At 45.7% G+C, this 24,667-nt stretch overlaps 1 protein-coding gene across 1 annotated transcript in view; it reads left to right on the top strand.

The window, feature by feature from the left end:
* The first annotated feature begins 5,747 nt into the window (after positions 1–5,747).
* Positions 5,748–24,667, top strand: part of PROM2 (prominin 2) — a 66,679-nt gene continuing 47,759 nt past the window's right edge. Inside the window, exons 1-6 of the mRNA XM_035119046.2 lie at positions 5,748–6,488; positions 10,814–10,863; positions 12,501–12,703; positions 14,264–14,384; positions 21,433–21,496; positions 22,386–22,475. Of these exons, the coding sequence (XP_034974937.1) occupies positions 6,221–6,488; positions 10,814–10,863; positions 12,501–12,703; positions 14,264–14,384; positions 21,433–21,496; positions 22,386–22,475 (796 nt within the window). The 5' untranslated portion in view covers positions 5,748–6,220. The remainder of the gene's footprint in view (positions 6,489–10,813; positions 10,864–12,500; positions 12,704–14,263; positions 14,385–21,432; positions 21,497–22,385; positions 22,476–24,667) is intronic.

Here is a 24,667-nt window from a genome sequence, read left to right as displayed (position 1 = left end):
CTTCTTGGGAGAAAAGCAATGACAAACCTAGACAGCATCTTAAAAAGCAGAGACATCACCTTGCAGACAAAGGTCCGTATAGTTCAAGCTATGGTTTTCCCAGTAGTGATGTATGGAAGTGAGAGCTGGACCATAAAGAAGGCTGATCGCCGAAGAATTGATGCTTTTGAATGATGGTGCTGGAGAGTCCCATGGACTGCAAGAAGATCAAACCTATCCATTCTTAAGGAAATCAGCCCTGAGTGCTCCCTGGAAGGACAGATCGTGAAGCTGAGGCTCCAATACTTTGGCCACCTCATGAGAAGAGAAGAATCCTTGGAAAAGACCCTGATGTTGGGAAAGATTGAGGGCACTAGGAGAAGGGGACGACAGAGGACAAGATGGTTGGACAGTGTTCTCGAAGCTACGAACATGAGTTTGACCAAACTGCGGGAGGCAGTGGAAGACAGGAGTGCCTGGCGTGCTATGGTCCATGGGGTCACGAAGAGTCGGACACGACTAAACGACTAAACAACAACAACAACAAGATGCAATGCATTTGCTGTTATGGAGAAATGTTGGAGGGTATGGAGTAAAGCGACCCCCAAGCCAAGGAGATAAGTAACTATGCAACCTTCAGAAGACATCTGAAGGCAGCCCTGTATAGGGAAGTTTCAAAATGCTTAATGTTTCATTATGTTTTCAAATACGTTGAAAGCCACCCAGAGTGGCTGGGGCAACCCAGTTAAATGAGTGAGGTATAATTATAATTAAATAGGATGTCCCTATTTTCATTGGAGAAATGTTGGAGGGAATGCGGATCTGGTATCTGTGGGTTGCAATTTGCACCCTTCTAGCTGTTGCTACAGCTCAACATAGCAGGAGATGCAGAACAGACACTTTGCTCTAAGGAGGAGGTCAGAGACCTCCTTGGCCATGTGTCCTGGAGAACCTGCTTTCTGCCTTTTTTCATCTGGCCTGGGAAGACAGGGCCCTGACCAGGGCCGGATTTAGGTTTGATGAGGTATTTAGGTTTGTCCAGCTGTCCTTTGTCAACAACAAATTGTTGCTTTTTTTGTGTTGAATATATGCTATATGGTAGTTTATGGACCTACTGTAATAGGTATCTAAAGCCATTTGCCACTGTTGCTATATGGGTTTTATTTTATTTGTTTTTTATCTTATATTTTGGAAATGTACATCCAGTTTTTTCCCTTTAATATTTTCGGGGGCTCCCAAGACAGTGGGGCCCTCAGCTATGGCTTGTTTAGCTTATACGTAAATCCGGCACCGGCCCTGACTGACTCCAGCTACAAATGTTGATCGGGGGCAACCCCAATAGCTGTGGTTCTGGGCAAGAGGAGGTATAGGGTGGAGCAGGCTGGATAAGGGGCACAGAGCACAGGCAGTTACTGACTGTGAAGTGTGTCGGCCCCTTCTCCAACAAGAGGAATTACTGTTGTCCTATCAACCAGCCTTTGGGTCTGTGGCTGCTGTTGCTGGATGCCAGGTTGGCTCAAAGTAAGACCTCCCTCATCCATGATCTGATTACGGATGAGGAGGCCAATCTGGTCTATATCACTGAGACCTGGGTGAGAGAGCAGGTGGAGCTGTGCGTGCCTGGGTACTCAATGCACCATCAGGGAAGACTTGAGGGTCGGAGAGGGGGAGTTGTTGTGGTCTATAGAGATTCCCCCCCTCTCTCTCCAGGCTCGCTGTCCAGTTGAGTCCAGTTGAGTGTGGCATTGAGCAAATGGAATGTTTTAGGGATTCTGCTGGCATACCATATACCTTGCTGCCCAGCGGTCTCCCACTCTGAACTGACAGCTGGTCTCAGAGGTGGTATTGAGGACTCCCAAATTGCTGGTTTTGGTGGACTTCAAATTCATGCTGAGACATTTGAATCTAGGGTTGCTCAGGACTTCACGGTGTCCATGGCGTCCATAGGGCTTTCACAACCATAGGTGCTGGCTTGCGCACAAGATTGAAGGCACCCGGTGTCTGTGATGTCATGTGTATGTGTGATGTCATGCGCATGATGTGCATCACGCACATGATGTTGCATTGTTTGGAGGAAGCTGAGTGTGGAGCCCAGCATGGCGTGGCTTCCATGGCTGGTGGCTCCTCCTCTCTCGCACCCAGGAGGAGCCAGCCACTGAAGCCAAGTTGTGCTTGGCTCCACACTCAGCCTCCTGCTCCCCGTCAACACTGAAGGGCCTGGCTGCCTCCCAACAGACATTGAGGGAGCCCAAGACACCTCAGTCCCATAGAATTGATGTGCCTGATCCCACCCAACATGTCACTGGCAGGTCACATGTTTCCTCAACTGGGCAGGAAGAGTGATCTGCATGTGCATTAAATGACATCAGTCCCTTGTCATGGTCAGATCACTTCCTTTTGAGATTTAGGTTTTCAACACCTTTCCCTCTCTGTAGAGGTGGGGGACCTATTAGGATGATGTACCCGCAGAGGCTAATGAATTCAATGGGCTCCCAGACAGCTCCGGGTTTTTCCCAGCTGATATGTCTGGCACTCCTGTTGAAACCCTGGCCAAACTCTGGAACATTGACCCAAGTGCCCTCTCTCTGGTATACTGCAGAGCTTAGGGTGGGGAAACAAGCTGGCCCAAACACATGTGCAGGAAAACTCCAGTCACATGCAATTGAACTCTGGTGAGGGCTCATCACTGAGCCTACCTAGTGGCAGTGAAGGCAGCAAAGGTGGCTTACTTTCCTGCCTCCACTTCATTGTGCCGTCTGGCAGAGCTTTTCCAGGTAGTGCTGGCCTGAAGGAGGTTGCAGAACTGTGACTTGCTTGCAAAGCATTTTAAGGATAAAATCACTTGCATCCACCAAGACTTTGACTCTGCTGTTACAGCAGATGAATTTCAAGGGGTGTCCAGAGCACAGTCTTGGCCTATTGTGTTGGATGAGTTTCAGTTGGTAAGGCTCAAGGGTATGGACAAGGTGTTTGGATCAGCCAGAGTGACCACTTGCACTCTGGACCCTCGCCCCTCTTGGCTGATAAAAACTAGCAGGGAGGGGACAGCTGGCTGGGCCAGGGAGGTGATTCATGCCTCCCTACATTAATCACCTCCTTGGTGATCCCTGCCTGCTTGAAGGAGGCAGGTGGTGGTAAATCTACTCCTTAATAAACCCTCCCCGGACTCAGAAGATCTAAGTAACTACTGCCTAGTTGCTAATCTCCGCTTCTTGGTCAAGGTTATTGAGCAGGTGGTTGTGGACCAGATCCAGGCACTCTTGGAGGAAATGGATTTTCTAAAACTATTTAAATTGTGGGTTTGGCCTCATTTTGGCACAGAAACGCCTGTATGGTGACCTCAGTCAGGAGAGAGACAGGGGAAATGTGTTCTTGCTAATTCTCCTCAACCTCTCAGTGGCTTTTGATACCATTGACCATGGTATCCTTCTGGAGCAGCTGTCCGAGTTTGGGGTAGATGGCACCGCTTTGCAGTGGATCTGGTCCTACTTGGATGGATGTTTCCAGAGTGATGCTTGAGGAATGCTCTTCAGGCTCATGGAGCCTTCAATGTGCGCCTCCTCAGGGTCCAATTTTAACCCCCCTCCTGCTATTTAACATCTACATGAAACTGCTGAATGGGGTTATATGCAGTTTTGGAGTATGTTGTCAGCAGTATGCAGATGACACTCAGGTCTTAGGGTTTGATTGACTGTGGAAATGGATAAAAGCCCCCCATTCAAACAATGACTATCATCAGTAAGAAAAAAAATTAGTTTTAATTTTTATCATTTACAATACTGTTTTATTTATTTTATGCTTTCATTTTATGGATCAATGGTCTCATTAGTAAAATTCAGGTTAGATTGCTGCTTTAGGGCTTGTTTTTAAAAGTCTGGAATGGATTAATCCATTTTGCATTGCTTTCTATGGGAAAGTGTGCCTTGGTTTTGGAACGCTTTGGTTTTGGAACAGACTTCCTAAACAGATTAAGTTTGAGAACAAAGGTACCACTGTATATGAATAATAATAATTATTATTATTATTATTAGCCACTGATTTAATACCCTCCAACATTTCTCCAATGAAAATAGGGATGTCCCATTTCATAATGATCATTTTACTATTTACCGTATATCCCATACATCTTACTGTATTGCCGCAGCAACTCTGCACAGCTTCCAACATATATGAAAACATTAAAAAAAACATTAAAATACCTTCCCTATACAGGATTGCCTTCAGATGGCTCAGGAGTCAGATAACTCCATACCCTCCAACATTTCTCCAATAAAAATAGGAGTATCCTAAGGGAAAGTGGGACAATTCTGGGATCAAATCAGAAACCGGGATGGTTTCTCTACATCAGGGACATCCCTGGAAAATAGGGACACTTTGAGGGCCTGTAATTTCCAGGCTCCCACATTGTAATAGCCAGAACACTCTTGCCAAAAGCATGAATGAGACTCAATGCTTGGCAAAGATGGCTCCATCCATGATGAAACTGTCTGGGCAGGCACTCTGCCAGCGGCCTCCGTTCCGAAGAACCTGCAAGTCTGTGCTGGCCTTCAGGAATGCCGGAGTCTCACCTGCATTTTCCTACCCAGCTGCTGCATGACACTAAAGTTTACACTAATAGGCTGCAGTGGAACGGGGCTATCCCATGTTGAATGTGCAAAAACATTCTTTTATTTTTCTCACTTGCTTGGACTATCCAGCAATACACAAAGAAGGCTTGAGGAATCCTGGCCCCTAATTAAAAATATAACACCTATGTTCCTAAGGAAGGCACATTTTGAAGGCACATTTCAAACATTTCAAACAGGTTTGTCTAGTGAAACTGACTCTCCAGCTTCCAGCTCTTTAATAATTCTAGGTTAATTTTTGAATTGGTGAAAATTATATTTGAAACTTGCATGCATGAACAGCACTGAGTCCACAATAAACTGCTGCATTAAGGTTCCCTGGCTCTGCTCGTTGTCTCAGCAAGTTTAATGGTTGTCTTTTCATACACAGGTCTCCTCCCAACAACCTGATATGGAGCACTCTGATTTGCTTGCACAAAGTTAGGTTAGGTTGAGCCTTTACTGAGCATTCATTCCATTCTCTTTGCAGGAAGGCTATATGAGAATAAGCATTCATCCTTAGTCCATCCTGATTCGCTTGCAGGTTGTTTTTATGTCTTTTTCATCACACCCGCACCATATATTCAAAGCACCTTTATATTCAAAGCAACCAGTCATGGCTCTCCCCTCCCCCCAGGAATCATGGGAACTGTAGTTCATTAAAGGTGCTGACCTGTCAAACCCACAGCAAACTACAGTTTCCATGATTCCCTGTGACTGTGTGATATAGTGTGGATGTGATCCATTAAGCATTCCTGCATTGCTCCCTTTTCAGTGCACTTATGGTATGCACTTAAATCCCTCCTGCAAGGTGGAAGCAACCACACTGGTGTGCCCCCCCCCAAAAGACAACCATTAAACTTGCTGAGACAATGAGCAGAGCCAGGGGGCCACAACACAGCAGTTTATTGTAGACTCAGTGCTGTTCATGCATGCAGGTTTCAAATATCACCAATTCATAGATATCAACCTGGAATTATTAGAGAGCTAGAAGCTGGAGAGTCAGTTTCACCAGACAAACCTGCTTGAAATGTTTGAAGAATACAGTCTACCTTCAAAATGTGCCTTCCTTGGGACAATAGGTGTTATATTTTTAATTAGGGGCCAGGATGCAGCTACCTCCCTCTACAGTTGTGGCAACCAAGGGCATGTGGCCAGCTGACTCAGTGCAGTGGGTGAACAATCATAAGGTTTGGGGATAATGTCTCCTGGGAAAAGCTCCTCATTTCCTTCCCCTCCACCCAGCGCAGCCGCACCCTGCCCCATCCCACTAGCTGGGAAGCAGCGAGAAGCTCAGCAGCGAGGATCAAACTCGTCTGGCAGGTTTGGGGTTGTTGCTTGCGCTTCCCCCCCCCCCCCTTTGTAAGCCTTTCAGCTGCAGACAGAGATGAACAGCTGAAGAGGGAGAAGTGGCCATGCCTCCCTTCCTTCATGCCCTCTGCTTTGCAAGCAGGGCTTGGGAGCACTGACGGACAGCCAAGGACATCTGACGGCAAGAAAAGAGGCTGCTCCCCTTGTTGGTTCAAGGGAAGAAGAGAGTGTCACTGGGGAGGATCAATCCCCTCCCATAGCACTGGATCCTACCCTCCACCTCTCTATTGTCATAATTTCTGGGGCTGAGACCCATCTCTGAGCCAATGCAGGACGCAGCAGTTTCAGGAGGCACCCGTGGCTTTGGGATGCCATGTCCGCTGCTCCAGCTTTTGGCCTTCACTGCCATTCTCCTGGATCCTGTCCACTCTCAGCAATGCTCCTTGGGAAGCCCTTCGCCCATCCTTCAGTTTGCTGATGTGGGTGCTGAGCAGCGGATTCCTGCCCACCACCGAGTCCCTGGATCTATGGATCACCTCTACGCCCTTGTCCACAGCTACCTTGAAGTTGTTCAGCAGAACCCTTTCCCGACAGGTAAGAAAGCCGACTTCTCCCAGCTGTGGGAGCCGGGTGCAGTTGCCAATGGAGCAAGAAACGAAAACAAGCTGTAGCCTGACCAGGCCTTGTACCTTCAAGAGTAACTTGATGGGCAAGAATCAGCAGATAAGCCTTCTAATAGCATGAGGGTGAAGCATTTGTCACCTGCTCAGATCTCCTAGCCAGGCTAGTTCCAAATCCACAGAAGAAGGCACTGGTTAAAAGAAAAGAAAAAGCAACCAGAGAGCCAAGGCAACAGAAAGGCCTTGAGACCTTTGAGAGAAATGTGGGACCCAAGGAAAGATGCACATGAAAGAAACCCCAGGCATTACTGCCACTGCAGGCTCTTAACAGCAGCTTCATTCTCTGCTGGGGTGGCTAAAATGCAACACACGCACACCAGTGGTAGGTGCCTATCCAGCAAATTCAGGTTCTGCAATTAAAGTGGACTTGGTGCTCTTGTGCAGCAAACCTGCTTCTTCCAAAAATGCAACTTTTTGCAGTAAGAAAAGTGACAAGAAAGTGCACGGAAAGTGTGGGATTGATGTGACATAACTCCCCTGTAAACAAATCAAAAGAAATGCTCAATAAAAGAGGTCACCTGGAAGTGTCCTGTGGGTCCCTGCAGCCTGATCCAACATGTAGCAACTTCTGTGGGTGTTTCCCTTCTTTCCCCTCAACAAAACCCACCAGCACGCCTAGTCTGTTCTGTACCTTAGGCAGACCCCAGCCATGTAGGAATCTGGCAGGGTGTCCATCTGGCAGAGGCAGATTGAGAGGAGTGCGACTGGGCGCTCAAGGGGGTGCTGCAAACATGACTTAGAATGGAAGGCAAGAGGCAAATCAATTCCTCCCGCATGGCCAAGAAGCACATTTTGATATTCGTTTTCAACATTGCTCCTGACAGCAACATACAGTAATTGTTTTAACAATACAATTTCTTTTAAATTGCACCCCCACTTTCCCTCTAAATCCCTTCTAGTTCAGCATCCATTTCTCACAGTGACTGATTGATTGATTGATTGTACTTTTATGTCATGTTTCATTCGAATGAATCTCAAAGTGTCTTTCAAGCAATGAAAAACAATAACATCATAAAACATACTGGAACATGACAAAGATAGCATAAATAATATAAAATAATTAACAAATCACCTATAAAACAATTACAAACTATAAAACACTATTTACAAAACAGAAATTGAAAAGTAAGCTTTTTACAGCAAAAGCCGCTTTTTGATTATTAACAAATCAGTATGGTGGCCAAACAGATGCTTCTTCTGGGAAGCTCATAAGCTGAACCCGAATGCAGCACCAGTAGTCTCCCCAGGGGCACATTACCTCTGATAGTGGATTCAGGATAGAATGGGATAGGACTGTAATGCAGATATTTCCCATATGAGGAGGCCTGGGCTGGCGTGCCTGAATGTCAGCTGTTTGGATTCAAGGCATATGTGGCAAAGCAGAGGAGGGAGTCCACCATCATATTACAGTTGAAAAGCAATGGGCCCCCTGCCCCCCCACCCCAGGCCATTTGCGCATTGGCAAAACAGAGGAAATGAATCACCAAAGAAGGGGGCACTGATTTGCATAAACTGCATGGAATAGATGCAAATTTAGAAATTATTAATTAAAATTAAAATATGACACATCTGACCCTAGCCAGGAAGATTGTGACCAGATGATTGGTGTAAAGGGACACATGACCATGCTTTCTACCTGGATTCCTTTTAATAAATCAACTTGCCTGGGCAAGTAGCAAAGCTTTGTTTGTTCCACAGACGGACGTTGACTGGGAGTTGACTGCAAACGTGTACCTAATGACTGGGATTTGAGTGGGAACAGGATTGAAGGAAGGGTGTGACAAGGTGTCACTTCAGTCCACAGGTGGCCAGCATGGTGCTGCCCAGATGCTGTGAACTTAGGGATGGACAAATGTGTAAATTTCAGTTTCTCTCCTAGTTCTCCACATTAGTTTGTGATTTTTTTTGTCCTCATGAAAATTCACCAGTGAATTTTTCCAGTTCCCTTCTTTTCTATGCAATTTTGCCTTTTCTACACATTTTCATGGTGCAATTTCCACCAATAGAGCACATTCTTGTATGTCATCTTCACTAACTTTTGCAGTTTTCCGCACGCTTTCCACTTTCTTTGTACACATTACTTGGCTGGAAAACTGCACTGCGAGATCCAGAAAAGTGTGCATTTCATAGGATGGCTGCGTTTTGGTTGGTGTATTGTTTCAGAAAGTGCAGCTTAGGTTGGTTCACCGTTAAATGCAAGCTGAGCTGGATTTCTCTGCCTTCTCTATGTAAACTACAACTCACATAAACCTGGCCAGTGTTGAAGGGTTATGGAAGCTGTAATCCCCAGTGTCTGGATCCACCATATTGACTCCCCCTGATTTAGAGCCTCTGAGGTCCTGAACAAGGCCTGGTTCTCATGGCCAAAGTATGTGAGAAGAAGCTGATGCACAAGCGGATTGCCCTTCTCCTTTCTTTGCAGCTCTGGTGAGCAGCTGCCAGGTAGCTCAGGCAACACTGAGGGGTTAACCTCCTCCCCAAAGCTATTTTTCAGAGCTAACTGCCCTCTCCTACATATTAAGGTAGATGCTAACACCCTAGTGCAGGCATCCCCAAACTTCGGCCCTCCAGATGTTTTGGACTACAATTCCCATCTTCCCCAGCCACTGGTCCTGTTAGCTAAGGATCATGGGAGTTGTAGGCCAAAACATCTGGAGGGCCGCAGTTTGGGGATGCCTGCCCTAGTGGGTGTGGGGAATTGAGGCATACAGAGATGAGTTGCACCACTTAGCACTGTGTGGCTAATGTGCAGCCCCTCAGATGTTGGTAGGCTATGACTCGAGTCCCAGCACCCACAGGCCACTGGCCAACTTGGCTTGGGCTCAGGGTCAGATTTAGGTTTCATGAGGCCCTAAGCTACTGAAGGTAATGGGGTCCTTTATATGTCCAGCTGTCCTTTGTCAACAACAAATTGTTGCTGTGTTTTTTTTGGGGGGGGCAAGAGAGTGGGGCCATAAACTATAGCTTGTGAAGCTTGTACGTAAATCCAGCACTGCTTGGGCTGCTGAGAGCTGCAGTGCAGAACACCTGAAGGGCAGCAGCACAATGGTTACTCCTGCTGTAGGTGAATGCTCATGTGACCGACTGCTCCTCCATAGGAAAATGTTCCTCTTATCCTGCACCTAGAAAGAGAGGTAGGCTAGATCCTGACATGCTACAGGTAGTTTTCCATATGAATGGTCCTTGTATGGAGGAACAATCCCTCATGTAAGCCAATGTAGTCACTGCTTGGGAGACAGGACTGCAAACTTGTACCTACTTGCCCGCATTCAGGAACTTACTTATGAGTAGACATGTTTACGGTAAGCTTGAACTGTTGAGCTCTAGTCCTATTCCCACTTACCGGGGTTTGAACTCTGTACAAATTACTTCTGAGTAAATATTATCAGGATTGTGGTGTGTGAGTGCAATTAGATGCACACTTCCTTGTGAGTAATCCTCATAGAACTTAGTGAGACATTTTGCAAGTAGCTAAACATGTACAGGATCAATCTGTGAATGGATCAACAGAGTCACAGTTTACATTTCCATGTCATTTCCATGCAAAAGGGGAGAGGCTCTAATAACCAAAAGGAAGAGGCCCTTTTCTCAAAGTGTGTATAATAAAAAGACAAATAATAGGTACCCACAATTAACCATCGTCACAGGAAGCTCCTCAGTTATGCTTATAAAAGAAAAAACAACCATTTGCTCCATTGATGTTATGAATGGTTGGGCTTCCCATTGTTTGTCAAGTTTAAAGATGGAAACTCTTAAGAATGAGAGAGCAGCCTGGCAGGTTGACTATATTCATGTTTCTTTTGGAATAAGATATAGAATGCCAAGAAAATAATTTTTCAAAGAGAAGAAAGGGCAATGAAGTGGCTTGTCAGTTTTGTAGGAACTGTGGTTGCCTTGATGTTGTTGTTTAGTCGTGTCCGACTCTTCGTGACCCCATGGACCAGAGCACGCCATTATATGCCTTGATACTGTTCCACATTTCTGGGGAGACATTTGAAAGGCCAGATAAACACACTCCTATCATTGCAATGGAAGGAAGGTATAATTAGTGTTAAGAATTTTATTTTTTAAGGATTTTTATTTTAAAAAATCAGGGTTTTATACGTACTGTACACAAAACTGGTGCTGAACTGGATCTTCCCTTTATGAAGAGAAGCACAGGCCCTGGGCAAAGGGGTTGAGAGTGGGTTGCTATGGCAGTGTTTTAATATTCTGCAACTAATGTGTCTTATTCTACAGAGCTGCTGAGGGATGCCCTAAATGACCCACCGTCTGCTAATACTCCACAGGTAAGGAAAACTAGAGGAGGGAGGAAGTCCACCATTTTGTGAGCTCAGAATCCATGTTGGATACCACAGTTTAGTTTCTTAGGTATTTTCATATTTATATGCCCACCTACAGTTCTGAGGTTTATGCACGCATGGCTTCCACAAGAAAGTTTTCTGAGACATGGGCTCAAGTGGAGGTATAGTTGGGGAATTATGTTTGAAGGCTCTGTAGACAGTTGAAAGAGATTTGACATTAGCAGATATTTAAGAGATGGCGAGGACTTGGAGTTGGTGGGCAGTAAATCTGAGGATGTTGGTAAGAGAAGATTATAACAGAAGACATGGGAGTTCTTCCCATCACAACTAATCTAGGGTTGCCATATTCTAGGGATCAAAAACCCAGACCCCCACCATCAGGACACCCCCACCTCTCTTACCTTTGCTGTCTTTGACCTCCGGCTCACAATGGGAGGCTGAGCAGCCCCAGGACGGTCACGCAAGGCCTGGCGGCGGCCAGGAACAACACCAGGTCTAGCACGACCCCCAGCAGGCCTCTCCAGGTCACCCAATGCCTGCCTTCTGAGCATGCACGTGCCGGACAAAATAAAAACATAAACATAAACATAAAAAAACAGCACCCCCCCCAAACCCGGACATTTAATTCAAAATGCAAAAATCTACCCAGATTGGGGGGGGGGGGTTGGGCCCCCCAAACTGGACATGTCTGGGAAATTCCAGACTTACGGCAGCCCTAAACTAATTCCTTCCTAGGTAAGGTAAAGATAAAGGGACCCCTGACCATTAGGTCCAGTCATGACCGACTCTGGCGTTGCGGCGCTCATCTCGATTTACTGGCCGAGGGAGCCGGCGTACAGCTTCCAGGTCATGTAGCCAGCATGACAAAGCCGCTTCTGGCGAGCCAGAGCAGCGCATGGAAACACCATTTACCTTCCCGCTGTAGCGGTACCTATTTATCTACGGTACTTGCACTTTGACATGCTTTCGAACTGCTAGGTTGGCAGGAGCAGGGACGGAACAATGGGAGCTCACCCCATCACGGGGATTCAAACCACCGACCTTATGATTGGCAAGCCCAAGGTTCAGTGGTTTAACCCACAGTGCCACCCGCTTCCCTCCTTCGTAGGTAGACCTCCTCAAGTGCCACCCTCTTACCCAGGGGTCTGATGAAGTAAGTGCGCTGTAACCCACAAAAGCTAATACCAAGGCTCCTCCTTGTTTTTGCTGCAAAAAAGTTATCGTGGCTGAGTGCTAGCACACAAGGAATCCACATGCCCCCTCTTCGACCTAATCCTTCTTAACAATGGACATTTTTCAATTACAATGAGAATCATAACTAAGGCTACATTCACACCATACATCTAAAGCACTGTAATACCACTTTAAACAGCCCCTGGTGAATTCTGGGAGCTAGAGTTTGTTAGAGGTGCTGATACTTTTTAGGAGACCCCCATTACTCTCAGAGACCTGGAATTCTCAGAGTTCCATAGGGAGATTGATTGTTAAACCACTGTAGGAATTGTAGCTCCGGGATGGGACTTGGGGGTCTCCTAACCACTTTCAGTACCACTTTCAGTACTCCTAACCACTTTTCAGAGACCAGCGATCATTCTCTGAAGGACTCTTGCTTTCCTCTCCAGATCCTCCAGTATCAAACAGGATATATCATCTGTGCCACAATTGCTGTCATCTATTTTGTGGCGGTGCCCGTGACCGGGTTGTGCCTCTGCTGCCGCCGGAAGCACAGGCGCTGTGGTGGGCGGATCAAGGCATACCGCCGCTCCCTTCTCTGCCAGCGCAACCTCCTGATATTCTGCCTGCTCCTGACCACACTTGTCATCCTGTAAGTGAGGACCTGAGTTGGCTACAACATCCGCACAGTGGGAGGGGGAGCTGCTTGTAGGACTGACAGTTGCATGGAGGGGGAAAGAGATGAAACTTGGGGGAGGATGTGAGGCTTGTCATTCAACACCTGCATTGGCTTTCCCATTTCCTACCAGGCATATTTAGAGGTTCTGGGTGGTTGTTGTTTTGCCTACCTAGCTTTAAATAAGGAATTAGGCTTTCCTGATTGCGTTGGGCTTCCCATCAGCACCAGTCAGCATGGCCAATGGTCAGGGCCAGGGAAGATGGGAGTTGTAGTCTCAAACTGCGTAACTCTTGCCCACCAGTGTCTAAGAGCATAGGAGCAGAAGAAGGATAAGAACTGGCCTGAATCAGACCAGTGGCCCGCCTGGTCCACCATCTTTTTGTCTCCTTCTCCTTCCAATTCTGCCCCACCTTTCCTCTGAGGAGCTCAAGATGGTGTACAACAGTTCTTCCCTGCTCCCCATGTTATCCTCACCACAACCTTGTGCAGTAAACCAGCTTGAGAGACAGTGACTGGCCCAAGGTCACTCACTCACTGGGCTTCATGGTTGACCAAACTCATTTGGTCATTTAACTCACCTTGAAGCTTCGCAGGTGGGGCTCCTTTTAACCCACAGAGCACAATTCCTGTAAGCCCCATTCCTTCTTCCCTTCCTTCCTTTCACAAACCATTTCCCCAGGTTTCTGTGCATCCTGATTTGTTGTGGACAAGTTATGCCAGCACTGTCTGTGGTTCAAGATGTTTGCAGAGACGCTGTAGACAGATTAGTGTTCCTCATGCTTCATGTTAATTTAGCATTTTGGCCTTCAGCTAGTGAGTCAGGACTCTCAAGTGGACGATGCTGCAACTTCATGTGGATTTTAGAGCCAGCAACACCCTTTCCTTTTTGTTGTGTAGGCTTTATTTTTAAAGGAGAAAAGATGTGTGGAATGGAGAAAGAAAAGACTAATGAGAAAATCAAAGCACAAATGAGAAAGAAATGGCAAATCTGCCAAGCAGAGAATTGTCCCATATTGCAGGCTGGGGTTGGAGATGGTCCTCAGTCTGAGAAGGTTAAAGGAAGGCTGATTTTGGACCAACAGAGCTCTGTGGTGCAGTGGTTAGAATGTTGGACTGGGGAGATCAGAGTTCAAATCCCCACTTGGTCATGAAGCTCATCAAGGGACCTTGAGCGAGTCAGTATAACCTACCCCACAGGGCTGTTATGGTGCTAAAACAGGAGGTAACCATGTTTGCCACCATGAGTTCCTTGGAGGAAAGGGAGGGAAGTAAGTCAGCAACGTTGGAAGTACAGAATGCTGGCATGACATGAAAACTACCTGGGAGGCAGACTGCAGGTCCATCACCTGATGGCTGCAAATCAATGTGTGAATGAGCAATCACTCTGCCTGATAGTATTTCCACTCCATTATCTATACATGGAGACAGTTCCCACATATTCAATTGCAGTATTCAGTAACCAAAACAAGCGACGTGCATAGTCGGACAGAGGAGATCACTACTTATACTATGCTTGTACCACTTTTCTTGCAGAGGTGGTGTTATCTGTGGTTTTGCTGCCAATCAGAAGGTGAAAGAAGAGTTGGAGCCTGGTACCCGCGATGCACTAAACACCCTGCAGGTTTTGAGGCACCACATGAACTGGGTCCCCAGAGTAAGTTGGCAACACCTCTTGTCTTTTTCTCTGCCCATCCGCCTTTGCTACGAGTCATTATTGTAAGGAAATTTTGTCTGTTTACTACTAAGATGTCCAGGTATAGAATCATGGGTATGGAATCACGACTGCAAAGTTGGACCTATGTGGTGCTCTGGGGCTAGGTGCCTCTAGGTTGCTTTACAAGACTCATGTTACTTGTTTTCAAGAAGATCTCTGCTCAAAGTATTGGGTGCTGAGGCCCAGGGAAGTGGTTTTTCCAGCCCAGTGGATGTGGGACAGGACAGAGATGAGTCAGGATGAAGGTGAAATTCTGAGGAAGGCAGATCAGAATCAGAAGTGTTGGGAGGCTGGTGGCTCAGTGCACTGAGCTGTTCTTAGGGATGGGGGGTGGGGGGTGGACTTAATTCAAACTACCCCAAACGACACACAAATTGAAACACACCCATACTTCAAAAACTTACACATCTCTGAATTTTGCAATGCAGTTCCCTTACCAAAAATGTGTATATTAGGGGAATGTGTGAATAAGCTCTTTTAAAAAATGCAGATTGATGCGGAAATGTGGCAGACTGAAATTAAGATAGCAAAATATGAGAAACTGAGCAAAACTGCTCTCTGTGAGAACAGCAGGTCCACACCATACATTTAAAGCACATGAATTGCCCCCAAAACAGAATCCTGGGAATTGTAGCTTGTTATAGGTACTGAGAGATGTAGCCCTGTGAGGGATAAATTCCCATAATTCTTTGGGGGAAGCCATGTGCTTGAAATTTGCATTTGGTGTGTTTTCAATGTACTGTATGTTTTAGGGCTGCCTTAAGACTAGAATTCGAATCTGCCATGGTACCTGAGTGTGTCAGCTACTGGTTCAGATGTGGAGACGTCCTCCCCCCCTCCCTGTCCCACCCACCCACCCACCCACAGGCTGCGGCTGCGGCTGCGGCTGCTGCTTCTGCTCTGAGAAAGTGGAAGGACAAGGCAGATAGGTTGGCTGCTAACCACCATCACGCTTGGCAGCTGCAGCAGCAGCAGCAGCAACAGCAAGGCTCCTTAACTGCTTGTGTGCTAATGCGAGCTGGCAAGCGGGTGTCCTTGGAGACACAAATCCAGGGCACACTGAATGTGCCACAATCTTCTTCTGCAGCTGGCAGTGACGTGTCCCCTTTGCAAGCCCAGAGCAGAGAAAAGGCTGAGAAATTGCTCTGCAGCCTGTGAGAGATCTCTGTGGCGCCATGGGGTCCTCCGGTTGCTGAGCAGTGGGGCAAGCTGCAGAGGAACAGCTTCATTAACCAGAAGTGGGTGATGAGCCATTTGGGAGTGGAGTGATGGGGCAAGATTTAGCTGGCTGGGAGTCATTTTAATTTGCTGTTCATACACAGCATTAAATCTTAATGGGTATTGTATTGTTTCACCCTGTTATTGGGAGTTTTAAAAAGATGTTACTTCCCTGACTGGGAGGAGTTGAACTAGAAATCGGATAAGTCTGCACCAAACATTATCCACTTAATGCCACAAACCTACAAGCTTTTCATGGTGTCATTTAAATCTGGCACCTACCGCATAGCAGGACAGAGAAAATGTGCATTTGCAGCGGGGGAGAGATTGCATTTTTAGGATGGTGTAAACAACAAAATGCTTCTGGTTCAGCCTTGCCCAATATGATGCCCTCCAAATGTTTTGGACTCCAACTCTCATGAGTCCCAGCAAGCCTACCTTCAGCTGACTGGGGCTGATGGGAATTGGGATCCAAAGCATTTGGAGAGGAGCAGATTGGCAAAGGTTGCTGGAGTTGGATATATTCTACTGCTCTTGCACTTTCCTTGTCCTGTTTCTAGCACGTTTGTTCTTTCCTTCTCTGCCCTCAGTGCGAGAACTTGTATGTGCAACATACAAAATAAGATTGGGTGGAAGTGCCTCTGGTCAGGTGCAGAGTGCATTCCACAGGAAGTCCCCATACATCAAAGATGAGAGGAAAGCATTTTCAGACATTTTCAAAAAAATTAAGGTGTTATTTTACTAACATTTATCCAGTTCATAGAACTATAGAATCATAGATCTATAGTTGAAAGGGACCCAGAGGGTCACCTAGTACAGCTCCCTTCAATGCAGGAATCTCAGCTAGATCATGCATGACAGATGGCCATCCAACCTCCACTTAAAAATCTCCAAGGAAGGATAATCTACCATCTCTGGTGGGAATCTGTTCCACTGTCAAAGAGCTTTTACTGTCAGGAAATTCTTAGTGACGTTTAGTTGGAATCTTCTTTCTTGTAATTTGAGAACATTGGTTAGAGTCCTACCCTCCAGTGCAGGAGAAAACAAGTTTGCTCCATCTTCCATATGACAGCCCTTTAGATATTTGAACATGGCTATCATATCTCCTTTCATGCTCCTCTTTACCAGGCTATGCATGCCCAGTTCCCTCAACCGTTCCGCATAAGGCTTGGTTTCCAAACCCTTGATCATATTGGTCATCCCCCTTTGCACACATTCCAGCTTGTCAATATCCTTTTTAAATGGTAGTGCCCAAGGCAGAATAGAGTGGGACTATTACTTCCCTTGATCAGGACACTCTACTGTACTTCGGTTGGTGCAGCCTAGAATAGCATTAGCTTTTTTTGCTGCTGCATCACACTGTGGACTCATGTTAAGCTTGTGGTCCACCAAGACCCCTAGATCCTTTTCATACATACTACTAGCAATCCAGGTGTTCCTTACTCCCAACTTAGCCATATTCATTAATTTCAGTGGGTCTACTCTGAGTAAAACGAATAAAAACTACGCTTATTTGAGGCTCTGTTCCCAATCTGAACCAAGATGAAAAACAACAGCTTACTCTTTTACTAAAGACCTAACATAAATAGATTACCGGTACTCTGCTGTAGCAAAACAAACAAACAAACAAACTCAACATCACGAAACGTCTTATGACTCTTTGGAAAGAATGACATATTGATTGTTGCAGAGGTTTCTGTGGTCCTAAATCCTCCCCATATAGCTCCCTTCATCTATAAAGAGTTGCCAATGAGCCCAGTTTGGAGAAAGCTCTAACCCTTCCCCCCTGTGCTGTGTCCTTGACTCCAATTATCCCCATTCTAGAACTGCTATTAGTCATGGAGGGGATGCACAGAAGCAAATTAACTGGTTCCCCCTGCCTCCCCATGCAGTGACCCCAGTCCAGAACAGAAAGAAATGCAGAGAGGAGAAACTTGAACTCCAAAGTGTGCTAAAACTGTAAGAGGGTTTTGTTACAGCTTAATGCATTTTGGAAGACAGGGTCTTTCCTTTGGAGCAATCTTAAACTTTAAAACTATGTAGAATTGCTGAAACAGCTTGCACAAATATCCCTGCCTATCCTGAAGAAGGAAGCTGTGCCCCTAATGCGGTGAACTATAATACCGTGTTTCCCTTAAAATAAGACACTGTCTTATATTTATTTTTTCTCAAGAAGACACACTATGGCTTATTTTCAGGGGATGTCTTATTTTTTAATTACACATCCAACCTCGCCTCTTCCTTGGCACCCTCCAGAACTGCGCCTATCACTATGTCTTATTTTTGGGGTATGGCTTATATTGTGCAAATGCTTAGAAATCCTGCTACGGCTTATTTTATGGGTATGTCTTATTTGGGGGGAAACAGGGTAATTCCTTTCAGTGGGCACTTTTGAAAGTATGCTTGTGCTTTTTGCATGCTTGCTGGTTTCTATACCTTTCTCCTGGCTTTTGGTGTTCCATTTCAGTCAGTCCCACCCTCTGTTGCTTTTAGGAGAAATTACACCAAAGCAAACAAGATGAATTTTAACAAGGAGAAATGTAAAGTACTACACTTGGGCAAAAAAAATGAAAGGCACAAATACAGGATGGGAGACACCTGGCTTGAGAGCAGTACATGTGAAAAGGATCTAGGAGTTTTGGTTGACCACAAACTTGACATGAGTCAGCAGTGTGATGCAGCAGCTAAAAAAGCCAATGCAATTCTGGGCTGCATCAATAGGAGTATAGCATCTAGATCAAGGGAAGTAATAGTACCACTGTATTCTGCTCTGGTCAGACCTCACCTGGAGTATTGTGTCCAGTTCTGGGCACCACAGTTCAAGAAGGATACTGATAAGCTGGAACGTGTCCAGAAGAGGGCAACCAAAATGGTCAAAGGCCTGGAAACGATGCCTTATGAGGAACGGCTTAGGGAGCTGGGTATGTTTAGCCTGGAGAAGAGAAGGTTAAGGGGTGATATGATAACCATGTTCAAATATATAAAAGGATGTCATATAGAGGAGGGAGAACGGTTGTTTTCTGCTGCTCCAGAGAAGCGGACACGGAGCAACGGATTCAAACTACAAGAAAGAAAATTCCACCTAAACATTAGGAAGAACTTCCTGACAGTAAGAGCTGTTCGGCAGTGGAATTTGCTGCCAAGGAGTGTGGTGGAGTCTCCTTCTTTGGAGGTCTTTAAGCAGAGGCTTGACAGCCATCTGTCAGGAATGCTTTGATGGTGTTTCCTGCTTGGCAGGGGGTTGGACTGGATGGCCCTTGTGGTCTCTTCCAACTCTATGATTCTATGATTCTATGATTCTACACTGGAAGCAGTAATCACAGATTTCCCACGTAATGACCAGTTAGTTCTCAGGTGCATGAATATGACAAAGCCATCTTTCTCTGTGAAAGCTGCTGCTGTGATTGATTTGTTAGTCTTTAAGGCACTGCAAGATTCTTTGTTGTTAAGAGGGAGGGGGTCCCATCAGTCAGCCTACATAAGGCTAAACAAAATATGATGTGGCCAATCCACAACCAGGAGCCCCTACATTCCCCACTACTTCCACACGCAAAACAATAAGTTTGCCTCCAGACTATTTTGCAAGTGCAATTCAAGCGCATAACAGAACTTTAAGTGGCGGCTAAAGGGTGTGGGATGGACAAATGATTAACCATAAGGCAAGCTAAGGATAGAGGAGAAATTTAATTCAGTTTGTACTTAAAGGCAAACATATCTAATTCATACTTTCTGAAACAATAACTTCTCTGAATTTTGCAGTGCAGTGCAGTTCTCCAGCCAAGTAATATGTTCAAAAGTGCATATGGGGGGGGGGGGAGGTGTGCATAAAAATGCATGTATCCGTGAAAACAACATACAAAAATACATTATATTAGGGAAATTTGCATTGCAAACATATGCATATTAGGCAAAATCAAATTGGAAAAAGTGTATATTAAGCAAAACTGCATGAATTTTCATGATGACTAAGAAAAAGATCACATACTGATGTGGAAATGTGGAGAACTGAACTTAACATTGGAAAGATGAGAAACTGACATATTCACTCATCTCGACCACAAGTAAATCAAGATGAATGCTCTTTGTCATATGACCTCTCTGCAAACAATTCAGAACAAATGGTCAATAAAGATTGAGCATAGTTTCACCTGGGACCTTCTTCATGCAAATCATGCTCTATTTTGTTTCTTTGTTTAATTTGTATAGCACCCTTCATCTGATGATCACAGGGCAGTTTACAATATAAAAACACAAAAATACATAGCATAGTATCAAACAAAAACACAGTTTAAAACGCCATAGAGAAGAGGAATGTTTTTGCTTGGCTCCTAAAGATATGTAATAAAGGCAGCAGGCAGCCTCCCTGGGGAGAGCATTCTCCAAGCAAGGAGCCACCACAGAAAAGGCTTGCTCTTGTGTTTCCACCACCAGGCCTCTTGGGGAGGAGGCACATGAAGAAGGGCCTCAGCCTTTCCCCACAGTCTTTGCCCCAACAGACTCTCTTCTTGTTATTATCAAGTGACTTGAAAGAAAATTACCAAAGCCATTTCATGTTCTTGTATAACTATCCTGGGCTGGGGAGCAGTGGTAATCTTAAAATACTCCCGGAGAGTGCAACACAACTAGGTTTGTGTGTGCACACATTGTTTTTTTCAAAGAACAAATTCTGCATGAAATTCAGCTACTGACACCACAAACACACACTACTGCCTACAAATAACAAAACAAAGCAAAACAAAGCAAAGCAAAAATCTATCCCACTTCACAGATTGAAAATGGACTGTGGCCAATTTCATTACCAAGTCAAAAAGTCAGCACCCCTGTTGTATTTCTTGACATTCTCATTCTGCCAAGGTTCTGACTTCCACAAAGACATTGGGAAGTTTCCTGTGATACAGCCACCTCTCTGCCTCCTTTCTAGTTGTCCCTTTGCCCTTTGGGTTGAGTTTTGAAGTCACAGAAGCACTTGTACCTCATCTGTGTTTTCTACTGGGGCACATGCATCCTGGCTTTGAAATGTGTGTCGTGGCAGCATGCTCGCTCCTTCTCGCAAGAAAGCAAAGAGGCAGCGATGGCTTTAAAAGAGGATTGGACAAATTCATGGAGGAGAAGGCTATCAGTGGCTACTGGTGGGTATATCCTGAGGGATATATTTTACCTCTACAGCTGGAGGCTATAACGCTTCTGAATGCCAGTTGCTGGAAACTGCAGGAGGGGAAAGCGCTGTTGCACTCATATCCTGCCTGTGGCATCTGGTTTGCCACTTTGAGAATGGGAAATTGAACTAGATGGGCCACTAGACTGATCCAGCAGACCCTTCTTAAGTTCTTAAAAAATAGATTTATATGGAATGTGGACCACCTGGAAAGCCCTTACTGGTGTAAGTATCCCACACAGGCCCATTCACGTTCAAATGCACTTTCCACGTGCACAGACTAGTTAACTGGTTCACATGGAATGTCACCCTGCCAGTAGTCCCCCTTCCTGGGTCACTGAATAAGCCAGCATAGGTACCAATTGCAAGTACTGTCAAGCTTCACTGGCTTCCCGCTGGACCTTACAGGGCTAAGAGCTCACACCTCCATGTCTCGTTTCAGCTTTGCAAGAAGACAAAACAAACAGCCTAACTTTGGGGGTTTTGTGTAGCAAGGGGTCAAGGCTTGCATGAGTTCAGAAATGGATCTTTCTTGAAAGATGCCAAGTTGTGAGTTGAGCTCTTATTTCAACCCTTTAAAAGTCTCTCTCTCCTCCTCCCCACCCCCTGCTATAGGGAGTTCAGCTGACCGTAGAGCAGTTTACAGTCCCAAAACAGCAAATCCTCAGTGACCTGAACAGTAAGTTGCCATTGCTGAGTATATTTATGTTTGCCTCAGGGCCATGTCACACATTGCTTTTTCACGTGTACATCTCAGATATATATTTCAAGTGTCCGTGAGGCTTGTGTGAATGCAATATGCAATTGTCTGCAGAAGTACCCTCATCAGGCACTCAGGAATGGGTCCGGCTCCTGCTTGAGTGTCCTCTCATACCAAATATTTAATGTGAGTGGGGTTTGATGGTTTGTTGGTTTGGCACAAGCAGTAAGATAAGATGGAGAAAAGGCTCCCATGGGTGCTATTGAAAACTTCCTTCTGAATGCAGAGAGCAGCTTGGGGGTGGGAAAAATGTGTCAATGTCCAGAGAGTTTAAAATGTATAAACCAGTCTTCATTAAAGATTGGATTTCAGAGCAGTATGTAAAACTACATTGCATAAATTTATTATCTGTATTTGTGTATTACTCAGTAACTGATATTCTGTGATTAGCTAACAATGAAATTTAAAACCACAAATATTAAAACAAGAGAACAATCAAAGCAGAATAAAACAATCGCAGTGTGAATTAAAATAAGTAAAGCCAACAGGAGCATAACAGCTGTACAGCTAGGGTTGCCGGACTCAATAGAGGACAGGACTTCTGTGCCTTTAATTGCCCTGCTCTCTTTTGAGTCTGGAAACCTTAAAGAGAAACCAGCAGACCCTTTGTTTAATTCCAAAGCAAAGGGTCTGCTGGTTTCTCTTTAAGGTTTCCAGACTCAAAAGAGAGCAGGGCAATTAAAGGCACAGAAGTCCTGTCCTCTATTGAGTCTGGCAACCCTATGTACAGCATAAGACATCTTCCTAGCTAGGCCGAAGAGGTGGGAACTGCTCCAGATTTGACAGGTGGTGCTTTTGTGTTTTTCAGATGTCAGCTGGACCATTGGCTCCACCATCCACCTCCTGCTCAAGGGGAATGTCTATTCTGCCATGGATGCTTTGAAGGCCAGAGTGCAAGGTAAGATCATGACTTGTCTCAAGCTGTTATGTTTTAACTCTCATAGGCCACGACACTGTGGCAGTTTTCTGCAACCTGGTGCCCTTGATGTAGCTGGGACTACAATTCCCATGAGCCCTGCTCCCTTCAGCTGGCGCATCATATGGCCTTGCTGGCTGGGGCTGATGGGAGTTGTAATCCAAGGCATCTGGAGGGCACCAGGTTGCGGAAGGCTGGTTGATGATGACACATCCTACATGGTTTACACCTTCAGTTTACCAAATGATACCTGCAGTTAGAATCATAGAATCATAGAATCATAGAATCATAGAGTTGGAAGAGACCACAAGGGCCATCCAGTCCAACCCCCTGCCAAGCAGGAAACACCATCAAAGCATTCCTGACAGATGGCTGTCAAGCCTCTGCTTAAAGACCTCCAAAGAAGGAGACTCCACCACACTCCTTGGCAGCAAATTCCACTGCCGAACAGCTCTTACTGTCAGGAAGTTCTTCCTAATGTTTAGGTGGAATTTTCTTTCTTGTAGTTTGAATCCGTTGCTCCATGTCCGCTTCTCTGGAGCAGCAGAAAACAACCTTTCTCCCTCCTTTATATGACATCCTTTTATATATTTGAACATGGTTATCATATCACCCCTTAACCTTCTCTTCTCCAGGCTAAACATACCCAGCTCCCTAAGCCGTTCCTCATAAGGCATCGTTTCCAGGCCTTTGACCATTTTGGTTGCCCTCTTCTGGACACGTTCCAGCTTATCAGTATCCTTCTTGAACTGTGGTGCAGTTTACTCCAGGTGAAGTCTGACCAGAGCAGAATACAGTGGTACTATTACTTCCCTTGATCTAGATGCTATACTCCTATTGATGCAGCCCAGAATTGCATTGGCTTTTTTAGCTGCTGCATCACACTGCTGACTCATGTCAAGTTTGTGGTCAACCAAAACTCCTAGATCCTTTTCACATGTACTGCTCTCAAGCCAGGTGTCTCCCATCCTGTATTTGTGCCTTTCATTTTTTTTGCCCAAGTGTAGTACTTTACATTTCTCCTTGTTAAAATTCATCTTGTTTGCTTTGGCCCAGTTGTCTAATCTGTTAAGGTCATTCTGAAGTGTGATCCTGTCCTCTGGGGTGTTAGCCACCCCTCCCAATTTGGTGTCATCTGCAAACTTGCTCAGGATTCCCTCAAGCCCATCATCCAAGTCATTGATAAAGATGTTGAACAAGACTGGGCCCAAGACAGAACCCTGTGGCACCCCACAGGGGTTCATGCAAGATAAATGCACAGTCACCCCTAAAAGGCTTGCATTACAGGTGCCTGTCCCTAAAGTGCAACTAAATAAAATAAAAAATAAAAAGTGCAACTAAATAAAATAAAATAATCCTGTTTGGACAAATGCAGGTGGCGCTGTGGGTTAAACCACTGAGCCTAGGGCTTGCTGATCAGAAGGTCGGCGGTTCGAATCCCTGTGACGAGGTGAGCTCCTGTTGCTCGGTCCCAGCTCCTGCCAACCTAGCAGTTCGAAAGTGCGTCAAAGTGCAAGTAGATAAATAGGGACCGCTACAGCGGGAAGGTAAACGGCGTTTCCGTGTGCTGCTCTGGTTCGCTAGAAGTGACTTTGTCATGCTGGCCACATGACCTGGAAGCTATACGCCGGCTCCCTCGGCCAATAATGCGAGATGAGCGCGCAACCCCAGAGTCGGTCACGACTGGACCTAATGGTCAGGGGTCCCTTTACCTTTACCTTTACCTAGTGATCTATTGTAATGGGGTTGCCTTTAAAGATGGTCAGGAAACTCCAGCTGGTTCCAAGTCATGGCCAGCAGAGTCCTGGTGGGTATACAGTGCTCAGCTTCAAGAATAGCTGTATTATACAAGCTGCACCGGCTTCCAGTGTGTTTCTAGGCCCGGTTTAGAGTGGTGGTTTTAACCTTTGAAGCCCTAAAGGGTTTGGGATGACTACCTGCACCCATACCATCCTGCACCCATACCGAGATGTTGTAAAAACATAAGCAGAGCATGCTGGATCTGGCCAGTGACCCATCTCGCACAGCATCCTGTTCTCACAGTGGCCACACAGATGCCTAGAGATGCAAGCAAGCAAGACCTGCGTGCAGCTGCAGGGCCCTCCCCTCCTGTGATTCCCAGCAACTGGTATTCAGAGGCAGACTGACTCTGAGAGTGAAGATGGAGCATCTGA

Source organism: Zootoca vivipara, chromosome 6, assembly GCF_963506605.1.
Source record: "Zootoca vivipara chromosome 6, rZooViv1.1, whole genome shotgun sequence".
NCBI classification, from domain to species: Eukaryota; Metazoa; Chordata; class Lepidosauria; order Squamata; family Lacertidae; genus Zootoca; species Zootoca vivipara.
The sequence above is the reverse complement of the archived record's forward strand: the minus strand, read 5'-3'. Positions and strand labels throughout refer to the sequence as shown.